The sequence below is a fragment of the Nannobrachium achirus genome (genome assembly GCF_963921795.1).
Source record: "Nannobrachium achirus genome assembly, chromosome: 5".
In the NCBI taxonomy this organism is placed as follows: Eukaryota; Metazoa; Chordata; class Actinopteri; order Myctophiformes; family Myctophidae; genus Nannobrachium; species Nannobrachium achirus.
The window spans coordinates 59323353-59351025 of record NC_137814.1 but is presented as its reverse complement, the minus strand read 5'-3'; the positions used below and the strand labels follow the sequence as shown (position 1 = coordinate 59351025).

At 41.7% G+C, this 27673-nt stretch overlaps 1 protein-coding gene across 1 annotated transcript; it reads right to left on the bottom strand.

Moving 5' to 3' along the window:
* Positions 1-2258: 2258 nt before the first annotated feature.
* Positions 2259-26828, bottom strand: LOC308285225 (chymotrypsin B-like; the record flags this gene model as incomplete). The annotated part of the gene is made up of 6 exons (XM_080725944.1): positions 2259-2420; positions 9285-9412; positions 10464-10626; positions 17102-17176; positions 18281-18364; positions 26667-26828. The coding sequence occupies 6 exons, from the start codon at positions 26826-26828 to the stop codon at positions 2259-2261; spliced, it is 774 nt and encodes a 257-aa protein (XP_080582070.1).
* Between the last annotated feature and the right edge of the window lie 845 nt (positions 26829-27673).

Genomic DNA, 27673 nt, shown 5'->3' with positions numbered 1-27673 from the left:
TCCTCTGTCTGTACCAGGGACCGACAGCCAAAGACAGAGACTGTATGATAAATTGCCTCACACTGGTGTGTGAGTTATTTGAGAGTCTACCTGCATGCTAATAATAAGTGGGAAGTTTCAAACCTGTGGAGGAAGTGCTGTTGTTATTGCTGTTGATGATGTAAGCTGCCGTTCTGCCAGTAAACATCCTGAAGTGGATATTCCTTGTCGTATCGTGGCATTATTCCACCCACTCTCCTCCAACACCACTAGGGATGGAGCTCCAAACCCAAGCCTGTTACTAACTCCATAACAAATGTATTGATTACTCAGTATCAATAAGCTTTGGTTTTATCAAGATTGTTATCGAGCATAGCAGCCCATGACGTCATGGACAGAGAATCAAGACAAGAGGCAAACAAGAAATTATTACAGTTCATGATATAAAGCCATGTAGCTCTTATTTCACATGAATGAATGATTGTTTTAATGATATTTAATGTTAATATTTTTTTACTTTTGTCAATTGTAATGTTCATGGTGGTCAGCCAGCCACAAACTCACAGTCACAACAACTGGCCAATTAAAAAGATACCAGTTCTGTTCAGAATTTGTCATCTCACGTCTTTCCACAAAATATTAGAAAACACTCATTACTGGGCTCAATAAAAGCCTGGCTCAATAAGCAGGATCGATAAGGTGCTCATTATAAATAAAGATGTACAAGCTCCATCCCTAAACACCAAGTGTAGCTAAAGTCCACGACAATATGCACTCATATTGTGTTCTGTATTATTACCTTGTTGCTTTTTATTTAAATCGGGAGCGTCCGACTCTAATCCTCACCTAACCTCCGTGGAGTGAGTCGCTAACCCTCCGGTCGAAATGATGGGCGTTCGCAAAAGCGAGCAACTGAAGCGAGATCAGTTGCATGTAGGCATGCCACGATTCATTCAACTCACGATACGTTTCGAATCACGATTCAAGGTTCACAATTCACAATGTCACAATTTTTTAACACAAATGTATTTTCCACAGAAATGACTGCATTATTTTTCTCTTAAACCTCCCCCCAAGCTATTAATTAAATGTACTACATTTTCATAACATTTATTTAACTACATTGCAAAAGTAGCATACTATTCATGTAAAAGTAGGCTACTTAATGTCCGTGCAACAACTGTAAACATGCTTTATTATTGTTTAGAACCTAGCTACTTAATTAAGGATTACTGTGATTATGGTAAACTCACATTTCATATCAGACACACCATAGTTCATTAATTAGGGCCCGAGCACACACAGTGTGAGAGGACCCTATTGTAATTGCAAAGATTCTTATTATTATTCTTCCCCCTAAAGAATCGCGTTTTTGAGGCGCAAAACGTACTCCAAAAGTTGCGCAACTTTGCAAGCACATCACAAGTGGCGAAAAATTAAAAGGGGGCGTGGCCTAATGGCGCAACAGCGCCCCCTACAAAATTTCAACGCAACAGCCCCACTATACGGTTTCACCCACAAGTACGAAATTCGGTACACATCTGTATCATGTCCGGACTCACAGAAAAGTCTCTTGGCGCCATGTCCGAATGACTAATAGTGGCGTTTTGGTGTATTTTTGGCCGTTTTCACGTGTCGCACTTTAACGAACTCCTCCTAGGGGGCTAATCGGATCAACTTCAAGTTCGCTCGGCATACTCAAGACACCTTAACGATGAAAAGTTGTGCGAATCGTGAGTTTTCGTAAAACGGCGTGCCCGTGGCGAAGGGTCAAACTTCCTTCACCAAACAGGAAGTGCCCCCTCTTCTGATTGGTCCTTACTTGATTGTTCCTTTTTTTGGCTGTTACTCATCAACCGTTTATCGTACAGAGTTGTGGGTGGTATCATATGACTTGATTAAGAGTCCTTAACCCTAATTGACGCTTCCTTCGCCAAACAGGAAGTGCCCTTCACCAAACAGGAAGTGCCTCTATAACTCATGAACCGTTTGTCGTACAGACTCGCGGCTGGTGTCATATTTTTTTTTCTCAACATTTTTTTTTCTCAAAATTTTTTTTTCTCATTTTTTTTTCTCAAAATTTCTTTTTTCTCAAACATTTTTTTCTCAATTTTTTTCCTCAATTTTTTTTTCTCAAAACATCATTGCCATCATATCGTTATTTCCATGAAGAAAGAAATGGAAGAAGAGGGCTGTAAAAAGCAATAAAAAAGACAAAGAACAAAGATTGTGTGTGTACTAAACAAAAATGGTTGGTACATTCAGCGAGTGTGGACTCTTCAGTTGGATCTGACAGTCTGGTCGATCCAGGTCCTGAGTTTGGACACGCGGGCAAACACGCCAGGTTTGCCCACGTTGTACTTGGCGGTTCCCCAGGAAGTGATTCCCACCAGAGTCCACACCTTGCCTCTCTCACACACCAGAGGACCACCGGAGTCACCCTGGAGGAAACACACAGTCATACAGTAGGGCATAAGCCCGATATATGAGAAATATATCTGATCCACAAGCTCAATTCAGGTCAATTCAAAGGAGCTTTATTGGCATGAGAAAACTAAACTAAAGTGGGGAAACATATATAAGGTTGTTTCAAATATGTTTGAAACGTTTTAACAACATAAATGTGTCCGAGGCTGGTGAAACCGTCCAAATGTCGGCAATTTTAAGCCCACGGAAAAATAAATTTTAAAAAAGGGAAAGAAACGTGGTCGCCGTTGTCCGTGCACAGCGGCGCTCAGCCGCGCACCAAAGAAAGAAAGGAGAAGGAAAGGTCAATATTTGTCGGGCTTGTGTCATTCATTATAGCGCTTAAAATAAAGATTGCCCATGAGTCTTATGAGCTCGAGTCCGAGTCGAGTCTGGAGTCTTTGAGGGGCGAGTCCGAGTCTCCAAAACTGCCACTCGAGTTGACTCGCGAGTCGAGTCTTCAACTCGAGTCCCCATCTCTGGTAAACATCAAAATAAAGTTTGGTACCCAATCGTTAGGTCCTAAAGAAGCCTAAAAAAAAAGTTTGGCGCTTTTATCCGCTTTGTTTCGATAATTTCGTTAAGCAACCCTGCTATGATGAACTGCAACGAGATGACTCCGTGTGCAGCAGCTCAAACTAATGTTTAACTGATTCTAGCTGCGGAAAACCATTTGCTTAAAAAAGCAACATATCACAGATGTTTTTTGCATAAGGATAATATATTTATTAATTGTCCTTCATCATGAGGGCGTCATGTCAGAGTCTCAGTCAGACTAGGTGAAGGTGAGGTGCAGCCGTGCAGGCTTCTCTCTTTCGCTCTCTCTCTCAGCCTACATGGATTTCCAGTATAGACTAATAGTGTGGGGATTTAAGGGGAGCAAATGCTAATTTCGTGCAAATTTGTCTTAAAGTGCACAACTTTGCACAGATGTAGCCCAGGGCTTGCTCTAATGATTTAGCTAAGGCGCCCGAGTCTGCGATCTTTGGGGTCGCCACAGGGGCCAAATCAAGTTGGGCTCCCATTGACTTTCTATACAGGTGGAAAATACCCAGAAAATCATTTTTTTTCTGGGTATTTAAGTAGGATCTGAGGGGTCTAACTAGGGGTTTGTCATGATGCTGAATCCATTTCAGGCATTTGTTTTGCACAAAAAACATTACTTGGGCTAGAAATGGCCTCAGAAAACAATGCATGTATGGGTGAGCATTCATGTTAGTCAGAGGCCTTAGGGGTTTTTTTCTCGTGCTAATCAGTCTAAAAGTGGCGACATTCGGGGTCGCCACAGCGGCCAAATCAAGTTGGTTCGACGATGGTTTAGTGATGAAAAGTGATGAGTCATCACTTTTCAGAGTTTTGTGGGTGTTTTCTGGAGCTGTGGTGACCTCGAAGGTCGCCGACTCGGGCGCCCTAGCTAAATCATTAGAGCATGCCCTGAGCTACATCTGTGCAAAATTCTGCACTTTTAGACTGATTAGCACGAGAAAAAAAAAAAAACCCTAAGGCCTCCGACTAACACGAATGCTCACCCATACATGCATTGTTTTCTGAGGCCATTTCTAGCCCAAGGAATGTTTTTTGTGCAAAACAAATGCCTGAAATGGATTCAGCATCATGACAAACCCCTAGCAGATCCTACTTAAATACCCAGAAAAAAAAAATGTTTTTCTGGGTATTTTCCTACTGTATAGAAAGTCAATGGGAGCCCAACTTGATTTGGCCGTTGTGGCGACCCCGAAGGTCGTTGGCTCGGGCGCCCTAGCTAAATCATTAGAGCAAGCCCTGGGCTACATCTGTGCAAAATTTTGCGCTTTAAGACAAATTTGCACGAAATTAGCATTTGCTCCCCCTAAAGGAGTCATCCAGACCAAAACACATATAGGGTTAAATCTGTCTTTTATCATACCCTTTTATACCTGCTTTATTCCATTTTTTTCATAGCTGCCCCTGTTGCTAGATTTCGGCTGCCCCTGTTGCTAGATTTCGCAGGCCCTCTCATAACTAACAGAGTAGATAGACTTTATACTAGTGCGGTTATTTCTTCAGCTTCAAAGTTAGTATTTTTTTATTGGATTGTGTTTACACAACGTCCTGAGACCAACCAAACCGCTGTTTTGACCTCACAGGCACCCTTACTTGTCAAACCGACCCCTCCCTCCCCTCCCTTTCTAGCCTCTCCTCTCCCTGCTCTGGTGCAGAGCAGACGCCGTTTGACAAGTAAGGGTGCCTGTGAAGTCAAAACAGCGGTTTGGTTGGTCTCAGGACGTTGTGTAAACACAATCCAATAAAAAAATACTAACTTTGAAGCTGAAGAAATAACCGCACTAGTATAAAGTCTATCTCCTCTGTTAGTTATGAGAGGGCCTGCGAAATCTAGCAACAGGGGCAGCCGAAATCTAGCAACAGGGGCAGCTATGAAAAAAATCGACTAAAGCAGGTATTAAGGGGTGTGATAAAAGACAGATTTAACCCTATATGTGTTTTGGTCTGGATGACTCCTTTAAATCCCCACACTATAAATCATTCCTGTGGCTTGCTGGATATTTAATTAATACTCATTATTTGGGGGTTTTGGTTTATTTTGTCACATGTTTGCACACCTTGTGATGCGATGCCAGTGCCACTCTTTTTTTCTCTTTTCTCTCTCTCTCTTTCTCGCTCTCTTGAATCATAGACAAAAAGTAGGCTAATTAATTTCTTTGCTTGATATTATAAATCTCCTTATTTGGGGGTTTTGCTGTATTTAGTCCCTTGTATTAATCTATGTGCGACTGTTATCAAATGTCGGTGCCTGCTACTGTTTGATTGGCACGCATGTCACCGTGACATGCTGCTGCTGACAACCACTTGTGTTTGATTACCTCTTAGTGAAATGACAGTTCCAGTGTTCTAAAAGACAAGTGATGATGATACATTTTGATGATGATTGTAGTAACGAGTAACGAGTTAACAACTGACCGGTAACTGAATGTGATTAATCAATTTGGAGGAGTAGTGTCGTTACACTACTCGTTACCGACCAAAGTAGTATTATTACAGTAACGCGTTACTTACACCCAACTCTGCCTATGACTGTGTGTTTTCTCCAGGTTGACTCCGGTGGTCCTCTGGTGTGTGTGAGACGTGGGATGTGGTCCCTGGTGGGAGTCTTTTCCTGGGGATCCGGGCGCTGCAACGTGCGCAAACCTGGTGTGTACGCCCGCGTGTCCAAACTCAGGGAGTGGATCGACCAGACTGTCAATGAGATATAATACCTACCTGTAGGCCTACATCCCAATTAATTCCGCTTCGGATCCGCTGCCTCCCCCACCCCAGCCTTCACCTTTTGATCAAAGTCTGGCATAGGCTCAAATATAGATCCATCTACAATTAGAATATTGTGTAAAAGTAAAACTTCTTTAAACTTTCGTATATATATATGTGACGGAGAGAGTCGCAGCCTCAGCCTTGAAGCCTCAAAAGTCTAGTATCTCCCCCGGACCAAATAGATGTCTCTTTGGTCTAGTGGTTAAGATATTGGACTTTCGCGTGGGAGACCCGGGTACGAACCCGGGTGGGGAGGTTCGGATCACCTCCGTTACATTGGTGCCGTGACCCGGATTCGGGCTTCCCCGTAGGAGGAGGTCAAAGGGGGGTGAGTGTGACGGAGAGAGTCGCAGCCTCAGCCTTGAAGCCTCAAAAGTCTAGTATCTCCCCCGGACCAAAGAGATGTCTCTTTGGTCTAGTGGTTAAGATATTGGACTTTCGCGTGGGAGACCCGGGTATGAACCCGGGTGGGGAGGTTCGGATCACCTCCGTTACATATATCCACCTGTTTCCGCGGGAGTTTACCGGAGATTATTTGGACCTGTTTGGACCACACTTCCGGTTTAACAGCAGACATACAAGCTCACGTCGCGTCGCAGATGCAGCCCGTTGTGAGTACCCGGTATCCGTTTTTCCGCTTTTGTATATAGACTATTCCTACTCTGACTGTCGCTCGTGCGTCTTTGGATATGTTTCCAAAAGAACAGATCTATAAGCTCTAGACACGTCATGACACAGTGGATTAATAACTTGCAACTCAGATTTGTTGGGTAGGCAATGCACATGTGTTGTGCGTCGAGCCATCTATGTAGTTGGTTTGCGATAAAGTTGCAGCTCTGTTTTGGACCATTGCACGAAGAGATGGATATTAAATGGAAAAGGTTCACTTTTCGAACGGGACATATTGGACATATACAGTACAATATGCGTTACTCCTGAGTCCTGGGAAGAAGAATTGTGGAACTTCAACAGCCAACGTGAGTACATTGTGCCTTTCCTAAAACTGGCTACCTTAGGCCATAATGCAAGGCTACTTTACTTTACTGTCTGTATGATTGTGACTGGGGTGGGGGTGTGCGTGGTTGTTGTTGAGGGCAGCATAGGCTGAGTTCTTTTCGTGTCCCCGGCTAGTCTTGCGGCAACCGGAGGGTTCGATGTGAACCCGCGGCGAGACTGGAGCGTCGGTTAAGGAAACAGCAGTGCACACTTGATTTGATTTATAGGTTACCCAAACACGTTGATATGTAGGCCTATATGTAAATATTCATTTATAAAACATGTAGACTAACCTAGCAGCTGTGTGAGCTGCGCCTATTAAGATAAGACGCAAAGTGGCAAGGATGAATTAATAATAATAAAATAATTAAATTGATTTAAACCACAATGCAAGGCTAGTATGAATTTGACTATGGGGATGTCCTGGACCATTAATCGTGGACGTTACTAAAGAGCCTCCGTAGCGTGACTGTGAGTATAGATACATACATGATACATTCATGTGTCTTTCCTAATTTAGCCTGCCATGGATGCTGCTGTAGCTGTATCTCTGAGTACCGGGTTATCATGATGTGCCATATAACTTTTTCAGCTGCCAGCTGGAGGCTAGATCATTATAAAAAATAATAAAAAATTAAAGCTGCAAGCAGCGATGACCGGGCCCTCGCAGCTCTACCCACGTCACAAGGGGCAGCAGCCAATCAGAAGAGGGGGCAGGGCTATTTAAACCAATTAAGATGAAGGACTCTTAATCAAGTCATATGACACCAGCCACAACTCTGTACGACAAACGGTTCATGAGATATAGAGGTACTTCCTGTTTGGCGAAGCGCACTTCCTGTTTGGCGAAGGAAGCGCCAATTAAGGTTAAGGACTCTTAATCAAGTCATATGACACCAGCCACGATTCTGTACGACAAACGGTTCATGTGATATAGAGGCACTTCCTGTTTGGTGAAGGGCACTTCCTGTTTGGCGAAGGAAGCGCCAATTAAGGTTAAGGACTCTTAATCAAGTCATATGACACCACCCACACGTCTGTACGACAAACGGTTCATGAGCTATAGAGGCACTTCCTGTTTGGCGAAGGGCACTTCCTGTTTGGCAAAGGAAGTTTGACGCTTCGCCACGGGCACGCAGATTTACCAAAACTCACGATTCGCACAACTTTTCATCGTTAAGGTGTCTTGTGTACGCTGAGCGAATTCGAAGTTGATCTGATTATGGCCCCACAAAACGATGGTTTAGTGATGAGTCATCATTTTTCACAGTTTTTTGGGTGTTTTGGGGGGCCATTTCTAGTACAAGGAAAGTTTTTTGTGCAAAACAAATGCTTGCAATGGATTCAGAATCATGACAAACCCCTAGTTATACCCCTCACATCCTACTTAAAGCAGATTTTTTTCTGGGTATTTTCCTCCTGTATAGAAAGTCGATGGGAGCCCAACTTGATATGGATATTATATGGGTAAACATCAAAATAAATTTTGGTACCCAAGGCTAAAATCCATCATTGGGTCCTAAAGAAGCCTCAAAAAAAGTTCGGCGCTTTTATCCGCTTCGTTTCGATAACCAGTGTTAAGCAACCACACTATCACTTTCACCTGCCGTACTGTGCTGAGTGCGCTCTGCGCTGTGGGGGGAAAATCTCTGCCAGGTTAGGTTGTCCACCCCTGGCCTGTAAAATCCATAGGAGCCAAATGGAACAAAATCTGCTTAAACAGACTGACATACGGATACAGAACCATATATAGGCTATATAATGTCAGGTGGAAAACTTGTATGTCCATAAATGAATAATAATGAATAAACTCATGAATGTATGTGAGCTTTTTTAAATGCACAATGGGAGTCCTAAATTACAACAAGGCCCCCAGGGGCTTGTAAATAAAAAAATATGTATTTATTGTTGTTGTTGTTGTTGTTGTTATTATTAGACTCATTCAAATGACCACCAGTGTTCCCTAGGACTCACTTCATTGAACAACATAACTGTATTGTATTTATATTATTATAATATCGAATCAATATTTAATACATCTATTATGTTGGCAATGCATCTCGGGTTTTTTACGGAGTAACGCAAAAGTAGTGTAACGAGTAGTGTAACTAGTTCTCCTTTCTCCAGGGAGTAATAAAGTAGTGTAAGGCATTACTTGTTTCAAAAGTAATATGTAATATGTAGTGCACTACTTTTTTGAGTAACGGACCCCAACTCTGATCATAGCTCATAAGCCTGATTTGTAGATCAGAAATAGGCATATATCTTTTTGTACTGATCTCTGTGCCTTGTACCTTGTCCTTCCTTAATAAAAAAAAAAAAAAAAAATATATATATATATATATATATATATATATATACTAAAAAAATAAATATATCTTTAATGTAATCATTAACAAACACATAAGGTAACCTGACAGATTATGACATAAGAGCATTAATAAATGCATACCAGCCCAGTGTACTTGGCAGATTATGATGTAAGAGGCTAAGAGCATTAATAAAAACATAAGTGCTAAAACAACATGGCTACATACGTAGCAGGAGGAGTCTCCATTGTTTCCGCCGCAGATCATAGAGTCAGTGATGCGGTTCCCCCAGTAGCTTTTACACTGAGATGTACTCATGAGAGGTACCCAGGCCTGCTGGAGTTTGAGAGGAAAGGCTGTGGAACACAACAGGAGAGAATGATGGTTATCATATGGTCTCTGTCATGTGGAAACCAGGGGCCCTATTTCTGTCCGTGCCTATTTCTGTCCCTAAACTTCTTTGCCTTTTTTTGGAGCGGTGAAAGCGCTCCCAATGAACAGGTATATCCGTGGGTATGTGGCTGGCTGGCTGGGTGGGTGGGTGGCTGGCTGGCCCTGTCCGTAGCCTGGGCAATACCTTGAGTGGCCACACACAACACACTAGTTAAAGGAGGGGCGCTGTTTTGTGCAGGCCAGGCACACTCACCACTCACTCACAGGCACAGTTTACACTCACTCACTCACTCACATAGGGTACAGCTGCTCAAATTCACCGCTCCACTTCGAACCGAGGTTTGATTTTTTTTTTTTTAACCATTTTTAAAAACATTTAAAATACTTCAAATAGCTGATCTACAAGCTCAGAACATGATGGCCTAGTTAAACTAAAAAAATATTTAAAAAAAAGTTAGGGGTAAGCCGAGGTAACCTCGCGTCACCAGGCTTTCTCTGGGGAAATCCTGGTATTCGTTTACAATGGCTGTTTGACAAGCAGAAGAAGCGGCGTCGCTTTGTTTTGGTTCCCTCAGTTTGTTTCCCCAAACCCTATTTAAATGCTCGAGTAGCCTAGCTAATGTAGTCTTGCAAGTCGCTACGAGTTGGACTAAAAGATGCATATACCAAACAAAATTTCCAAAAGCAAAACTATGCCCATCAAGGAGTTTATTAGGTAGGTCCTAAAATTATATCCTTGAGCGCAGGGGAATTATTTTGGGTTAAAACTGAATCCGGTTTAATCTTTCTGGCCAAATTGCCAAAACCCCGAAAAGTGAAGGGACCCTAGGCTAGATAAGGGGTAAGGCACGGACGAAAATAGAGACCCTAAAAGTAGCAAATCTACAAGCCCAAACGTGTCAGGTGTGGATCTGCTACTTTTGAGATTTATACATACAGTATATAACAAAGCCCCTGTACGTGTGTGTGTGTGTGTGCGTGCGTGCGTGCGTGTGTGTCTGTCTGTCCACTCACATGTGGACGGTCTGATTCTTCCCCAGCCCGTGGTGACACAGCGTGTCCCGTAGGAGAAAGACTGCCTGGAGGGGGACAGACACACGGGGGACACCCTGGAATTCAGGCGGGCCGGAGAGGACAGCTTGACCAGGGCCACGTCGTTGTTGGGATGGGTGATGGTCTGTATAGAGATGTGCGCACACACACACATGCACGTGTGAAATAGAATTTTTTATAGATTAAAAAGAAAAAAAGAAAAGGATGAGACCAAGGCACAGATCTACACGTTGCCGATAAAGGCATTGTTGCCGCAACGTGTAGGTGCATTTATTCTTCTTACCTTGTATTAGCGATTTATAGCCAAACTATTAAGGTTTTTTTTTTCACTTTTGTACCTTGGTCTCATCCTTTTTTTTTTTTTTTTTATCAATCCTGTCACTTCGTTCTACCAAAGAGAACGTTTTGATTTTTTTTACCGCTGCCACCCTCTCCACCCTCATCACCTGCCTTACAGAGCTCAAAACATGGATGCAAAAAGTCCTTAAACTTAATGGTAACAAATCAGAAATCCTAATCATCGGCCCAGATTCCCTCACCCGCTACACCCAGAATTTCACTCTCAGTATTGACGGCCCCACTGTAACAAGTTACAACCTCCACTCACATCCGTAACCTTGGTGTCATATGTGACCCAACACAGCTGAGGGCTAGTCATTGAATTTTTTTTTTCATTTTCATTTTTTCATTTCATTTGAAAGCGGGAATCATAGCTACAAAATGATATATTGGTTGTGAAGGTTGACACAACAGTTTTGTAGATATAGCTTATAGAGTTATGCCATGCAGAAATACTAGATCAGAAATTCAGCCTTTTAGATAAAATGTAACCTGCAAAATGTGAGGTTTCTCTTCACATTAATTAAAAGAAATATTATTTACATGCAGAGTTAAGCTCTGGCGTTTAGGTGAAATATAGCCTGATATTTATGAAATGCTTTTGTGGCTTTATCACATTTTAGAAAAAAAAAAGTAATTTCAGGGCTGGTCTAAAGCTGTGCTTTCCGAAATGACTGCCCCTCTGCTATGCTGGGACACATATTGATTCCACCCTCTCATTCCGCCCCCACATAAACCAGACTAAAACTGCCATTTCACCTCACAAATGTTGCCAGCTTCCGGCCCTCACTGACATTCACAGCTGCCGAAACACTCACATCCCTCAACAGGTCTTGTGTCAATAGAAAATTCTATTGGCCATATTTTGCCTTTCGGTGAAATATTTTCTTTTCTGTCCATAAAGTGTATTTTAGACGTGAGGTGGTCTCAGAGTGTTGCCACTAAGAAAGGTAGGCTTTCAACTCCTCTAACAGTATTTATTTTGGTGAGTAACGAATTTGTATTTTTAATATTTGCTACAGACTGTAGTGAACATGAGGGATTGACACGGAGCTTCTGTGAACAATGTGGAGATAATTAAGTAAAACTCGGAAGAAGTGTTGGGGTGAATATGGCTAACAGAACAGCAACGTTTGGAATTTGGATGGCTCAGATGGAGGAGGAATTGATACAGGCAGCAAGGAATGGAGCATTAAACAGTGAGTTAATATGAACAGAACTGACTGCCTGAGTTGTCAACATAGCCAATGTGAAGCCCCAAAGACACCAAAAATAATATTGTGAACGGAAAAATATGATTTAATAAAGGAAACACGTTTTAGCCAACTTTATACACAAAAATACAAATTTTAGCCGACTTTATACCCGAAAATTCGTGGATTTTCTCACCCAGATATGTGCTCCCCCTAGTGGGGACAGAGTTAGGCACCAGTGATATATCTGAGCCAGATCGGCAATCTTATCTGAATGACTGTTAAAGCACTTGTTGTTAGATTTTTTCCATATTGGTAGATCTTAACTGATTGCAGTGTAACTTGGAAATAGAATCGGCATGCATGTCCATGATGTATGCTTTTATAAATTGTTTAAATTTATTTTATATTTTCACAGGAATTATTTATTAGTGTATACATTTTGGAGTGGATACATGTGTCAGATAGTTGGACAATGCTGCTCCGCACGTCTACAATGGAACAAAGTGGTATAAGACAGGGGTTGACACTAAGGTTTCAGAGGCACTTGCCCATCGGGCAAGTACAGGTCATGTTCTACTTGCCCTCAGGTCATGGCCACTTGCCCTCATAATCGTAACATCGTTAAATTTTAATTACTGTTCATTTTAACGTATTTGTTACCTTCTACTTGCAGTGATGTTGCTAGGTTTTCAATACAATGGTCATTCACATAGGTGGTCATTCAAATAGGTCCCAGAAAAAAAATATAGGTCCCCAATAAAATGTTTTTGAGAGTTGTGAGCTTGTAGATCAGCTATTTTGTTTGATTACTTTTGATGCAGCAATGGTCTTTTTTTCTTGTCTTTATTCATTAAAACAGGTCTTAAGTCCTTAAATTATTACTTCGTTGTCATCTAGGGACCCCCCAAAAATCATTTGGGGACCTCTGGGGGGTCTCGACCCACAGGTTGACTCACTATAGACTGAAGTGGAAGGGAGAATGTTGTTGTAGTAGATGAATGAAAGTGGAGCAAAGATATTTGTTTCAAGAACATTAGAAAGTGTTTATTGCTCTGGTGTTTTCTTTTTACAAACTGGGATTCTCTTCGAATGCTTTATGCTTGTTGTGTCGCAACGTGAATGATCTGAAAACAATGTTGCGCGTCATATCGGCTCTTAGCTCGCTCCGATGCCGACTACAGTGTGCTGTTCGCGGCTAGAGTCAGAGTCAGACACTCTTTGGAGAGGATTGATCCTGCAAACGAATTCACATTTAGGTTTTGTGCGAATGAAACCCACTGATTTATACCTAGTTGCAGCTGTGTGCGCAACGTGTCTTCATCATAATGTGATCTTGTTGATTAGCTGTTTTCGACGGAGGCACGGAGCACGCATGTGTTTGCGTGTGTGTGTGTGGGGGGGGGGGGACTGGGGAGGAGGGATGGACTGAGGGGAGAGAGAGATAGAGAGACGGAGCAGCACTCTAGTCTCGTTCAAGTTTCTAAAGACGGATAATCTCATTTTATTACTCAAAATGTGCGCAATGATAAATGCTGACAATTGTCAAAATTTTGGCATACGCCAACATTTTGATCTGCTCCACTGCTGATAAATGAGGGCCCATGTCTCTTATCCTGTACTGGACTAGAGCTGGGATACCCGACCGAAAACCCGCGGGGCCCGACAAGCCCGACGGGCTCGGGCTCGGGTCGGACGCATTTTCATAATAATAATAATATCTGGGACTTATATAGCGCTTTTCTTAATACTCAAAGACGCTTAACATTGGGCCTACGGGGGCTAGGGGGAGGGAAGCTAAAAACAACTTTATTAGGAACAAATAAAGTTGTTTTTAGCTTCCCTCCCCCTAGCCCCCGTAGGCCCAATGTTAAAATAATAAATAAAATAATAAATAAATTGTCGGACGTCGATTCGGGTCGGACATATTTTTGATATAGCCTCTGCCTACCTATGACATGCATCATGCACTCTCTCTGATGATGCACGCATTGTGCAACTCGTGTGTGTGTGTGTGTGTGTGTGTGTGTGTGTGTGTGTGTGTGTGTGTGTGAGTGTGAGTGTGTGTGTGTGTGTGTGTGTGTGTGTGTGTGTGTCTGTGTGCGTCACCGGCGCCTAACTCTGTCCCCACTAGGAGTCTATTAAGTCATTTTCGGGTGTCTTTGGGGCTCTTTGTTATGCTAACTCCAGGCAGTCAGTTCTGTTCATTGTTGTCCCAATTTCTCCTCCATCTGATTCTGAGCCACTCAAATTCAAGCCAACAAGCCAACCACACTGACCACAAGTCCACAACCATTACCAAAGATCTGCAACCAGCAGCTACCAATATTTACAAGCAAGCAAGCATCTCATCACACACGCGCACGCACGCACACACACACACACACACACACACACACACACACACACACACACACACACACACACACACACACACACACACACACACGGAGGAGGAGAGAAGATCGAAACAGGTCTGCTAATTCCACAGTGAACAGTTAGTTAAATAAAGCCATAATTATGTCTTACCTTGAGAAAATGACAAGAAAATATCCAATTTTATATTGAGGTGCCCAGAAGAAAGTGCTATTCCTTGGCACACAACACACCGTGTCATGTCATCCAGCTTCTTTGAACAAAAGTTTAGTTCACGTATGGTAAATGTAAAAGCTATCCAGTATCCACATGTCCTATGTTGTTGTCCTGCTTGTGCAGCGCGCTGTCAGACAGAGAGGTTCAGACAGTCACTGTGATTGGTTGAGAAACCAGTAGACCTATACCTCCCGCCCCCCATTCGCTGTGATTGGTTTAGAATCCATGCTATGGGTGCTTCAAAGGGTCAAACAAGGCGAATTTCTGACGTTCTTCTTCTTAATCACAAGTGTTTCGTATGAAACACCTGTTTGTTAAGAATTGTGATTATATGATCGTAAATAAATAAAAGGAGGGAGGGGGAGCCGGGCTCCCACTACTGGCAGATTGGGGGAGCCATTGCTCCCGTGGCTCCCCCTTAATAGGCGCCAGTGGTGTGCGTGTGTGTGTGTGCTGCTCGCGCTAATGCTGCAGATACGGAGACAACTCTGACAACGGAGAAATGTCCCACGCTGAGGTAAACGCGCTGTTGTGGTTTGGAAATGGCGTGCCACTGAATGGAGCTCCTAGCTTGTGTTCCACTACTGTCCCTTGCATTGGATGTTTATTTTTCAGCGCTGTTGTGTGCAGTTGCAGTGCACTGTGCCAGCCTCGTCCGTCCGTCCGTCCGTCCGTTCAACACACATCACATCACTCAAGTAAATCCTGGCTTTACTTCTTCATCACAGCGTGTTCCGTGACAAAATGTGGCTGATCTGCAAGCTCACAACGCCTCGCATCCGCGACGTGTTGTGAGCTGGTAGATCTGCTATTTTCCAGGCGCAGAAACTTGCAGTCAGACGTCCACAGTCCAGCGCAGCGCACCATATTATTAGTCAACTTACCAGCGAGTGAAAATGCGACGGCACTTTCGGTCTGCGGCAAGATCAAAGCGTGATGCCACTCTCTTCTAAACCACACTGGTATGGACTAATACATACCACTCAGTAACATGTCTCTGTATTGGACCATACATATCACAGTCAGTAAAATGTCTCTGTATTGGACCATACATATCACTCAGTCAGTAACATGTCTCTTACCTTGTACACAGAGATGGTCTGGAACCACCAGCTGGACCCACGGTCATGTACTCCTAGGATAACTCGATGACGCCGACTGAATACACACGCACACACACACGCACGCGCGCGCACACACACACACACACACACACACACACACACACACACACACACACACACACACACACACACACACACACACACTGCGATTAGACAATTATTAATTGTGACAGGCCTAATAGCAACCACACTAATGAAACCTGTACTCGCATCTGTTGTTTACTATTCCATCTTATTTGCGTTATACACTCTAAAAACTGCTGGGTCAAAAACAACTCAACTTGGGTCATTTTTGATCCAACTCACGGGTCAAATAGGGACCAATGCCAGGTTTGGTTATTTTAACTCAAGAAATTTGGTTATGAATATTGACCCATAAATTGGGTCAAATAAATAACCAAATTATTTGTTTAAAATGACCCAAGATTGTAGTCAATATGACCCAAGTTTTGGGGTTGAGTGGGCTAAATGAATACAACCTACATATGCATGGTCTTTAGAATGACAATGTCAATATTATCTGTCATTAACATAACATCAGAAATGTTTCAGGGTTTCTTCTCAGATGATTTGTTCGAAGATTGGTAATATCAACATAAAAGTGCATACAATATATTATGCAACAATGTTGATAATACTATAGTCAGAATAGTTTAGAGAAGATACACAAAAATAATCTCAGAATTACTATGAGTTCTTCTCTTTCAGACAAGCTGTTGGGGAGGGAGCTCAACCCTAAGCTAGCAGCCAAGCACTTACGGTTAGGGTTTAGGCTCAAATATTGACAAATCAAATTCAGACATATGACAGACAGCTTGCCGAGACAGACACATGGATATGACATATTTAGCATTTTTAGCTCCCAACAGCTTAGAAAATGTCTCTGGAAACCTAGAAAAATGCTTTTCCCAGCATGCTTTGCAAACAGGTTTATGGTGCCTGTCCCCTGATTGGCCCAAAGCTAGACAACTGACCCAAGTATAGGGGTTACCACTAACCCCAAAAACGGGTCACCCCCAGATAAATATTACCTAACTCGAACAACCCTGGAATTGGGTCAAAATAATATCCCAATAACTCAAGGAAGGGTTGTGGCTCTGAGAAATGACCCAGAAATGTGACCTAACACAAATGACCCATGATTTGGGTCAAGAAATGACCCATGAGTTTTTAGTGTGTATCTCTACTACCTATACTACTTTGACAGACAGACAGACAGACATACAGACAGACAGGTTTAGATACCTATCTGTCTGTATGTCCATCCGTCTGTCTGTCTGTCTGTCTGTCTGACTTTCATCACTTGTAGTTGTCATTGTTAGAGGATGTTGCAGGTCATTACTTACGTCACTTTGCAGTGAGCAGCGGTCAACACCCAGTTCTGGTTGATCAGAGAACCTCCACAGAAATGATTTCCTGAGTTGTCCTGAGAGGAGAGGAGAGGAGAGGAGAGGAGAGGAGAGGAGAGGAGAGGAGAGGGGATAGAGTGCATATGTCACTTACCGGTATTGACTGCTTTACATTATACTTTGTGAATACAGGAGGAAGAACTTAGAACGCAGCACCTTCAAGCATCTTAAGTCCTAACAGCTATTGATAGCTCTGCGATCTAATCAATATATATATTGAATAGTTATGGATAATTTAGTTATGACATCCTATGCTATTTTCTGTGTCCTAGCTTGACCTAACTCATTTGCTTCCTAAAATCTAAAGACTGTGTTTCTCCTTACTCTGGAATAATTGTACCTTATTGTAAAGTGTTATCAAGTTAAGTTACCGCGTCACCATGGGAACCAAACAGTTCAGTACAACGGGTGGACACCCGTCGCCGACGGCTGTTTTCTTAACGATTATGGCTGCTATGGCGATTGAGTCATAGCGGCTGTACTTCCGCCGAGCGGAGCCGTCCTGAAAAGCATCTTTGCTTAAACTCCCTGATACCGAGTCGCGTCAACAGCTCATCCTATGAACCAACTTGCCCACAATGACATCATCCTGCCATCCTCTGATATTAACCTATGAGCTGGCTCCACGGCTGAACTCTCATCCACTGCACATCATTCATTATAAAAATGCAGTCATTGGCATCAGAGACCACCATTGATCCTCTGTACTATTGCCTCATCTGTTTCTCTCAAAATACAGTAATCTACAAAGTACACCTGACCTGCATGGGTATTCTCTAAGTCTTATTATTTTTGTGGAATTATTCTTGTTTCATGGGAATAAGATGGATATCTTGTTTGTTATCTTGTCCATTTATTTATTATTCAAATGTACAGGTATCTAACAGCTATTAAAGACAGTTGAACACAACTGTTTCTTTTGGCTTGTTGTTGTTGTTGTTGTGGATGTGTAGTTAGTTAACATTAGTGTTTTAACAGTAGGACGACATGACATGGGACAGTGTGACAGTATTACCTCATAATGAGGATGTAACAGTAATGACATGGGCTACAGTGTGACAGTATTACCTCATAATGCAGATGTAACAGGAATGACATGGACCACAGTGTGACAGTATTACCTGCAGAGACACCTGCCAGGGCCAGGAGTGAGGCACTGCATCATGTCCACGCTCGACGAAGACCTTGTCATTTTTGATCAGAGGCTTGGTGGATGGAAATCCACACACAGGAACTGTTTCATTACAGAGAGAACACACACAACAATATATTCAGGATTCAAATAAAAAAATAGCAGATGAGTAAAAAAAAAAAAAGAGATTGTCTATTTTTGCATTCATTTATTGTCCCTCTCCATCATCACAGTTCCCCACCCCTGATCCAACTAATATAATATGATTAAGAGCCAGAGAAATATCTATATAGACTGTAGACTATACAAGTTGCATGACTTAAGGCCAAATAGGCCTGTGCAAAGTTTGCATTTTTCAAACGATTGCTATAGCGCCCCCCTTTGGCCAACTGGAGTTGTTTCAGTGCTATTTGGAATGACCTTCCACATTACTGCAATGTTTCATAAAAATGTGAGAATGCATTTACTCAAGTTCTGAGGGGCATATGAATAAACTTCATAAAACTGCAATTTTAGCTACACATTTTAACTTAAAAAATTAAAACCAACATAGTGCCTCACACACACACACACACACACACACACACACACACACACACACATACCCGTGCAGTATTGGAAACGCCAGCGCCGATCCCTGCCATTGAGAAAGGAAGTCATTTCTCAACATGATTCGTTTTCAAGTGAGAACTGATCTTAACATTTAAAGATTCAAAATTGGACAAAAAAAGGATATCAGTCAACCAAAAACACTTCAATCTTACCTGTCCACAGACACAGTGTAAATGTACAGCAATATTTAATGTATAAGTGTACTTTTGTGAATGTACTTACTCGTGATGGTCGCTATGGTAACTGACGACACCTGTCAAGTAGCTTCCTGCTGGAACTCTCCAGTAGAAATAGCGGTCCCAGTCATTCACGTACTGGGTCCAACCACAGGAACGAGTAGCCAGTCGAGAGCTCCAACAGCACAGATACCGCCAGCTGAAAGTACAGGTTGCATTAGTGTGGTTGCTATTAGGCCTGTCACAATGAATAATTGTCATAATACATATTGTATTTGTATGAAATGACCAAACACTGTCACTGATAGATTTCTAAACTGTCCACAGCCCACCAATGAGACACAAACAGAGTGAGTAGACAGAAATTATGTCGTCTGAGGACCAATTTGATGAAGATAAGGTTGAAAATTGGTGAAATGGTCCTTTAATAAATTCCAAACATACATTTATATCACGTCATAGTTGTTGCAGAACATACAGTGAATAGTGTCAACATAATCAGATCAATCAGACTCACCGCCTGTCCTCATGATGGTGGCTATGTACACTGTACACTCCAGCGATGATATGATTGGGGCGGCATATGTAGACGAGGCGTTGATCAAAGTGGTTGACCCATCCAGACCAGGAACAGCTGTCGAAGCTCGGTGCTCGTTTGCAGGATATGCTCCAACGACGGTCCTCATGATGGTTGCTGTGATAGCTGTATATCAATAATGAAACCATACATTATGACAGTTCCTCCAATCAGACAATTGGCTGGCACTGCTACTGTAGCAGTGCCAGCCACCTCTGTGTCTTAAACTGGTAAAAGAAAACAAAGCCTATCCTTACCTCCAACTGACCTTTCTAGGCCTATTTTAAATACTATTTATGTTGCATTTGTTTGCATTGTGTTTTATTTGTCTGTCATTATGTCATTTGAGTTAAAAAGGACGCCAATTGAAACAAGACCAAAAGCTTTTTTTTTTTTAGCTTTTTTTTTAGGTTGACCTTGTACCAGTGAACTATACTGAAAACTATCTTGAAACTGTATACTCAGTAAGTCAGTCAGTCAGTCAGTCAGTCAGTCAGTAAATGTATTAATCAATCAATCAATCAATCAATCAATCAATTGTTCCTATAGCCAGCAGGGACAGAAATAAACACACATGCCCACAGATATCAAAGTGTCCATGACCCATACAAAATACTTGAAATATCTGACGGTGACAGATACATCATGATCAAATGCACATTATTACTGTATGTACCACGTGTGCGTGCGTTTGAGCATGTTCATTCTTTACCTAGCAATGCTGGACACGGCATGTCCACTGAGACATTTACGATACAAAGGTCTGTCAAACTCGTTGTCCCATGAGGACACCTCGTGTCCAACTGTGAATGAATATGAACACATTAACATAATATAACTGTCAATATTATATATTATAGATATAATTGCGACCGTAGGTCAAACGGTCACAGCTTGTCCGTATGTATCTCTGTCTATAACATCAACACTGTGGTTCTATGCTCTGATGTCACTGTTTGCGTCTGACATCACGCTCTGGCTTCACTGTGATGTCACACAGATTCCCTTGTATACCCGTACAGTATATGGAGTTCCCACATGTCATCAATATTAAGCCCATATCTAACATGAGTTCATATGAGAAAGCTCATATATGGAGGCCACATCAACCACATACCACACTAACGGCTGGTTCTACAGACAGGGATCTCCATGTATGGGCATAAAAGGGTATGATGTCATAGGACTTTCCCTTAACGAATAACTGAGTAAGCATGTCTCCATATACAGCACACATATTCTATAGGTGTACTATTGAAAGTGTCCTGTCAGGCTGTATCACAATATGGCATGGCAACCAGTCCGTTCAGGGCCGTAAACAGCTGCAGAGGACTGTTAACACGGCACCCAAAACCATAGGCACAGTATTACCCAGCCTCCATAGCATTTACACCACCCGCTGTCTCAAAAACTCCCATAACATTATTAGAGACACCAGCCATCCTGCCTGTAAATTGTTCACACTACTCCCTCCCGGGAAACGCTATCAGAGCATCAAATCACACACTACCCGTCTCAGTAACAGTTTTCTCCCCTATGCAGTCAGGCTGCTGAGCAATTGATTCACTACAACACACTGTAACTTGTTTTGACATGGGCTACAGTTTTTTCTTTTTCTTTTTTTCTTTTTTTTGCACTAAGTGTACTGTGTCCTGTCTGGATGTTGTGTGTTGTATGTGAAGACTGAAGGGTGCTCAGAGCACAATGAATGTCATTGTATTACACTGCTTTGTATTTATACATAGGCCTATGACAAATAAACTTGAAACTTGAACTGAACTATATAAGCGCTCCCTCGCCCAACATATATGCTAAACTTCTGCACCACCTATACGGGCAGTCACCCTTTGGGCTTTGCCTGTGGCAACGCAGTTGTTAAAATAATCACGATAACCCACATCCTCTCGTGTAATATTGCTTAAGTATCCAAGGAGGCTAGCACTTAGTTTTATGATCTCACAATTCATTCATTCAGTATTCATTCATTCAGTAAAGTTATTTCCTAGGAGTGTGTTCTTGATATATGTACTTGAAACTAATATGTTTACGAATTAACTCGCTTCTCTGAAGCACTTTAAAGAGTTCATCTCTACTGTGCATACTGTATATAAAACATAACAACAACAACAACAACAATAATATTAATAATAAAAATAGGGCTGGGACTTAAACTGATTAATTGCGATTAATTCATTACAGAAGATTAACGCGATTAAAAAATGTACGCATTTTAATCACACTTAGTTCTTGCACCACAGGACCTTCAGTTTCGGACATAGGGATCATAGCGATGCACCAAACAAGAAGAGGCAACATACGCAAAGGGAGAAGTAGCCGATCAGAGCGCTTTGCTTGGCCCAGTGGATGCGAAATTTAGATTTAAAAAACTCACTTGTTGATTCACTCATACAACAAAATGTGTTTTACTTGAAAGAAAATGCTTCTCGGGTCAAATATAAATATGCGATTAATTGTGATTAATTAATTACAAAGCCTGTAATTAATTATAAAAATTAACACGATTAAAAAAAAATCCGCATTTTAATCGCACTTAGTTTTTACACCACAGGACCTTCACTTTCGGGCATACCGATCATAGCGATGCACCAACCAAGAAGAGACAAAGGGAGAAGTAGCCGATCAGAGCACTTTGCTTGGCCCAGTGGATGCGAAATTTAGATTTAAAGAACTCACTTGTTGATTAAAATGCGATTAATTGCGATTAATTAATTACAAAGCCTGTAATTAATTACAGAAAATTTACACGATTAAAAAAATTAACACTAAATTTTAATGTTTTACTTGAAAAAAATGCTTCTCGGGTCAAATATTAATATGCGATCAGAGCGCTTTGCTTGGCCCAGTGGATGCGAAATTTAGATTTAAAGAACTCACTTGTTGATTAAAATGAGATTAATTGCGATTAATTAATTACAAAGCCTGTAATTAATTACAGAAAATTAACACGATTAAAAAAATTAACGCAAAAATTTACACAAAATTTAGATGTTTTACTTGAAAAAAAAATGCTTCTCGGGTCAAATATTAATATGCGATTAATTGTGATTAATTCATTACAAAGCCTGTAATTAATTCCATTTTTTTTATTGCATCCCAGCCCTAAATAAAAGTAATAACAATAATAATAATAAGGGTAATAATTATAAGGGTAAAATAATTCATTGTTCTTACGCGTCAGAAGGATGAGAAACAAAGCCACAGCCATCATGTTGATGTCACCTGCTCTGCATGCACAATGTCACCAACACTGCACTAATTTATACATGGATGCACCAGGAAACTGTTTGTATCTGGGAATGTCCCTTTGTGTGTGTGTGTGTGTGTGTGTGTGTGTGTGTGTGTGTGTGTGTGTGTGTGTGTGTGTGTGTGTGTGTGTGTGTGTGTGTGTGTGTGTGTGTGTGTGTGCGCGCGCGCACGTGCAGGCGTGCAGGCATGACATGTCATAGAGACAGAGAGAGAGAGGTAAATTGATTTGACAGTAGAGAGCTTTTTGTTTCATCCTACTGTATCTATGTCTTAATACACATGCACATCACACAAAGGCAACACTGTTAAAAGGAAACTTGAGAGACCGAAAAGTACACAAGTGATTAATGAAGGCATGCCAGGATTTTGATGTCACAAACAAGTTAGCTGACATTGATCAGAGGTGAGATCACTTTTAGGTTGGAGTGTCATGATCAGTATCATATCAGTATCATGGTTAGTATCATGTCAGTGTCATGGTCAGTATCCTGATTAGTATCATGGTATCATGGTCAGTATCATGTAGGTATCATAGGCAGTTTCATGGTCAGTATCATGGCAGTGTTATAAGCAGTATCATGGTTAGTATCATGTCAGTGTCATGGTCAGTATCCTGGTCAGTATCATTGTCTGTATCATGGTCAGTATCATGTCTGTATCATGGTTGGTATCATGGTCAGCATCATGGCAGTATCATAGGCAGTTTCATGTTCAATATCATGGCAGTATTATAGGCTATATCATGCAGGGAAGGAAGGTCACCCGTTTATGTCTGTCTGTCTGTCTGTCTGTCTGTCTGTCTGTCTGTCTGTCTGTCTGTCTGTCTGTCTGTCTGTCTGTCTGTCTGTCTGTCTCACTATCAGCAGGATCACACAAGATCCAGACTGATTTGCACAAAGCATGGTGGAGGGGTGGAGCATTGGCCAACCTGGACAAAAGACCCGTACAAGAGGATAGTCTATGAACTATGTAGTTAGTACAGAATCATGGAGTTATACAATTTTAACTGTTTTTCACAGAGGGCAGGGCTAAAATCATGAATCAACTAGAAGCACTGCTCTTCTGAGCACAGGTCTCCACCAGGCCAGGTGTCCCGGTGGCACTATAATCTTAACCTTTCATGGCAGTCGGACTGCATGCATGATTGGAGGCATTGTGTTCCAAAATGTGTTTTGCTAAAGTCTACCTGCTGGTGGCGCTATAACAGGCCAATGTGAAAAGGGTAGCATTTGTTCCTTGACGTAGTGGGAATATGTTTGGCAAATTTCACGGTAATCGCAAGCTGCGTTGATGATTTGTGGCATTTTGTTCAAAAACGGAGCAATCCTGCAAACTTGGGAAGCCAATATTAGCCAATTAGGATGGAATATGAAATATCAGACGGATCGGACTTGATCACATGACTATAGAGATACTGCGTACTGATTTGCATGATTGTTGGAGAAAATCTGATGGAGTAATAGCAAAAAAATTGTTTTACATAGGTGGTGCTATAAAATGCAAATGTGAAAAATTAGGGCAAAGGTTCATCCTTAGTCTCTAGGGAGTGCACATACAATGTTTTCCACTTATCGGTGGAGTTAAAAGTAAAAACACAGATTGACCTGTTATAGCGCCACCATGAGCCTGATTTGAGAAATTTGAAGTGGCATTTTTTCCTCGGCCTAGTGGAAACGTGTGCGCCCAATTTCACCAAGATTGCACGCTGTGTTCATGATTTGAGGCATTTTGTTCAAAACGGAGCAATCCTGCAAACTTTGGAAGCCAATTGTATCCAATCAGGATGGAATATGGAAACTGGGACAGATCCATGTTGTAGAGATACTGTCTGCAATGATGATACTAACCATGATACTGACATGATACTGACCAGGATACTGACCATGACACTGACATGATACTAACCATGATACTGACATGATACTGACCATGATACTAACCATGACACTGACATGATGCTGACCATGATACTGGCATGATTCTGACAATGATACGGACCATCATACTAACCATGATACTGACATGATACTGACCAGGATACTGACCATGACACTGACATGATACTGACCATGATACTGGCATGATTCTGACAATGATACGGACCATCATACTAACCATGGTACTGACATGATACAGCCAATGATACTGACCACGACACTGACATGATACTGACATGATACTGGCATGATACTGACCATGATACTGACCATGACACTGACATGATAGTGACATGATACTGACCATGATACTGACATGATGCTACCATGACACTTACCAAAAATATGGGCCATTATTACATTATGAAGTTGTATTACATTATGAGCCTCCTATGTGGAGGTTCTTAATGTAACACATTATTACATTATTGAAATATCCATTATTACGTTATGTGCTCATTTTCTTTTTACATTATGAGCTGATTATTACATTATGAGCCCTTATTACATTATGAGCCGTTATTACGCTACACCCTTCTTTTTTCTTGGGAATTAATAATGATGGTGGGAACTAATGAGAACTATTATTATATATGTTTTAATTCTGTAAACCTGTTACGTGACAATAAAGCTGAATCTGATTATATATCATAAGGCTATTATATATAGTGGCTCAGGGGTAGAGAAACCGTCATTAGAACACGGAGGGTTCCCGAAGGGTTCCTAGTTCGAGGAGTCCTTGAGCAAGACTCTGAACCCCTAGTTGCTCCCGGTGAGCACGATCCACCATCGGTGTACGAATGTGTGTGTGAATGGAATGTAATAATGCACAATCTCACGTGTTGTGAGCTTGTAGACCTGCTGTTTGTTTGGTTTGGCAAGGTAGCTGAAACAGTATACTTTAATTTGATCAGGTATTCTCTGTTGGTGAGAAAGTCCGATGCATACAAATGTCACACAATGCAATAAAGCAACACTGGAGGAAGGAAACTTGAGACACGATGCATGGTTAATTAAGGCATGCTGGGAACTACGTAAAATGAGAGGTTCTGAAAAGATAGCATAATGGAATTGTGTAGTAATGATATTGGAGGATGTGGCTATAGTTGTACATACTGTATTGACTGTGCTTGGTATTGATATTGGCCTATGAATGTACATTGTAAATGTCTACATTCAAAACCAGCTTTGACTGTAATGCTTTACTGTTATATATATATATATATATATTTTTTAAATTACATTTATATTGATAATACACATATCCTTGTATTTGTTACAGAGTTTGGGTGAGTTTGTCAGGGTCGATCTATCCCCCCATGCTCAGTACACCAGTTACTAAAGCAATAAGCCACAAGAGGTGAGTGGTTACCGGGGTAGTATACACCGGCTGAGAGGCGTTGGGAAACACGATTCCGGTCCCCATTCAGAATCAATGGGGGTAAATTTACTATAATCAATTGTTTGTCTTAGGAATGCAACAAATACAAAAGATATTATTGAACTCAAGTCTCCATGACATGAGTAATCAATAGGGGGGAAAAAAAGTATTTTGGGAGGTGAACTAGTTTAAGTGCACATGCCGGGAGGCCAGTGAGGAAAGAGTTACAGTAGTGGAGTTTTGATATGACTGATGTCTGGATGAGGAGCTGGGCTGACTCCAGGGTGAGGAAGGGTCTGATCCTACGGATGTTATAGATAAGAGTGTGAACCTACAGGATCGGGTGACTGATGCAATGTGTGCCTTGAATGAGAGCTGGCTGTCAGGACCACACCAAGGTTCTTAGCAGTTGGAACTGAAGTCACCATGGTGTTGGTGTTGTCTATGGAGATAGTGAGATCCTTCATCGGGCAGGACTTAGCTGGGAAGAGAACCTCTGTCTTGTCCGGGTTTAGCTTGAGGTGGTGGGCAGACATCCACTGTGAGATGTCAGCCAGCCATGCGGCAATGCGCTCTTCGAGTGTCATCGGCGAGTTACCCTCACCTCTGATCAATGTCAGTACCCTCACCTCTGATCAATGTCAGTACCCTCACCTCTGATCAATGTTACTGTAGGTGCCCTCACCTCTGATCAATGTTCCTGTAGGTGCCCTCACCTCTGATCAATGTCAGGTACCTTTGCATCAAACTGTTGTTTGATTGTGACATCAAAATCCTGGCATGCCTTCATTAATCACTTGTGTACTTTTTTGTCTCAAGTTTCATTGTACCAGCTAGTGTTTTCTACTTGACGTTTCCTTGAGAAGGATTATTACAACATTTGCATGCCTCAGACTTTCTCACCAACAGAGAATACCTGATTTAATTAAAGGAAACCTTTTCAGCTACCTTGCCAAACCAAACAAACAGCAGGTCTACAAGCTCACAACACGTGGCTTTATTGTTTAGCTGGTAGAACTTGATCTGTTCTTGTCCTCAAGTAACACTGTTTTTGCAAAGCCAACAATCTCTATAATAAAAATTAATAAAAAATAAAATAAACATAATCCCTATCATCACATTGTTAATTCCCTAGATAAAGGACGGGAAGAGGGGGCAAGTGGGCAAGGAGATCAGTCAAAGAAAACAAACACATTACCTTCATATTTACACATAGCACCTGAGATAAGACAAGGGTGTGTGAACATAGCAGCAGAAGAATGTACTTATGTGTGTTACTTGAGCTGTTAGAAACCCACACCAAAAAGACCAAGGTCTGTGTGATATGCATGGGATTAAGTTGCAAAATGTCAGTGTGTGTCAACCGCATAATCCACTCAAGGTGGTAGACTAACTGACTGTAATCAACAATTCGGTACTTAAAGGGGAAGAC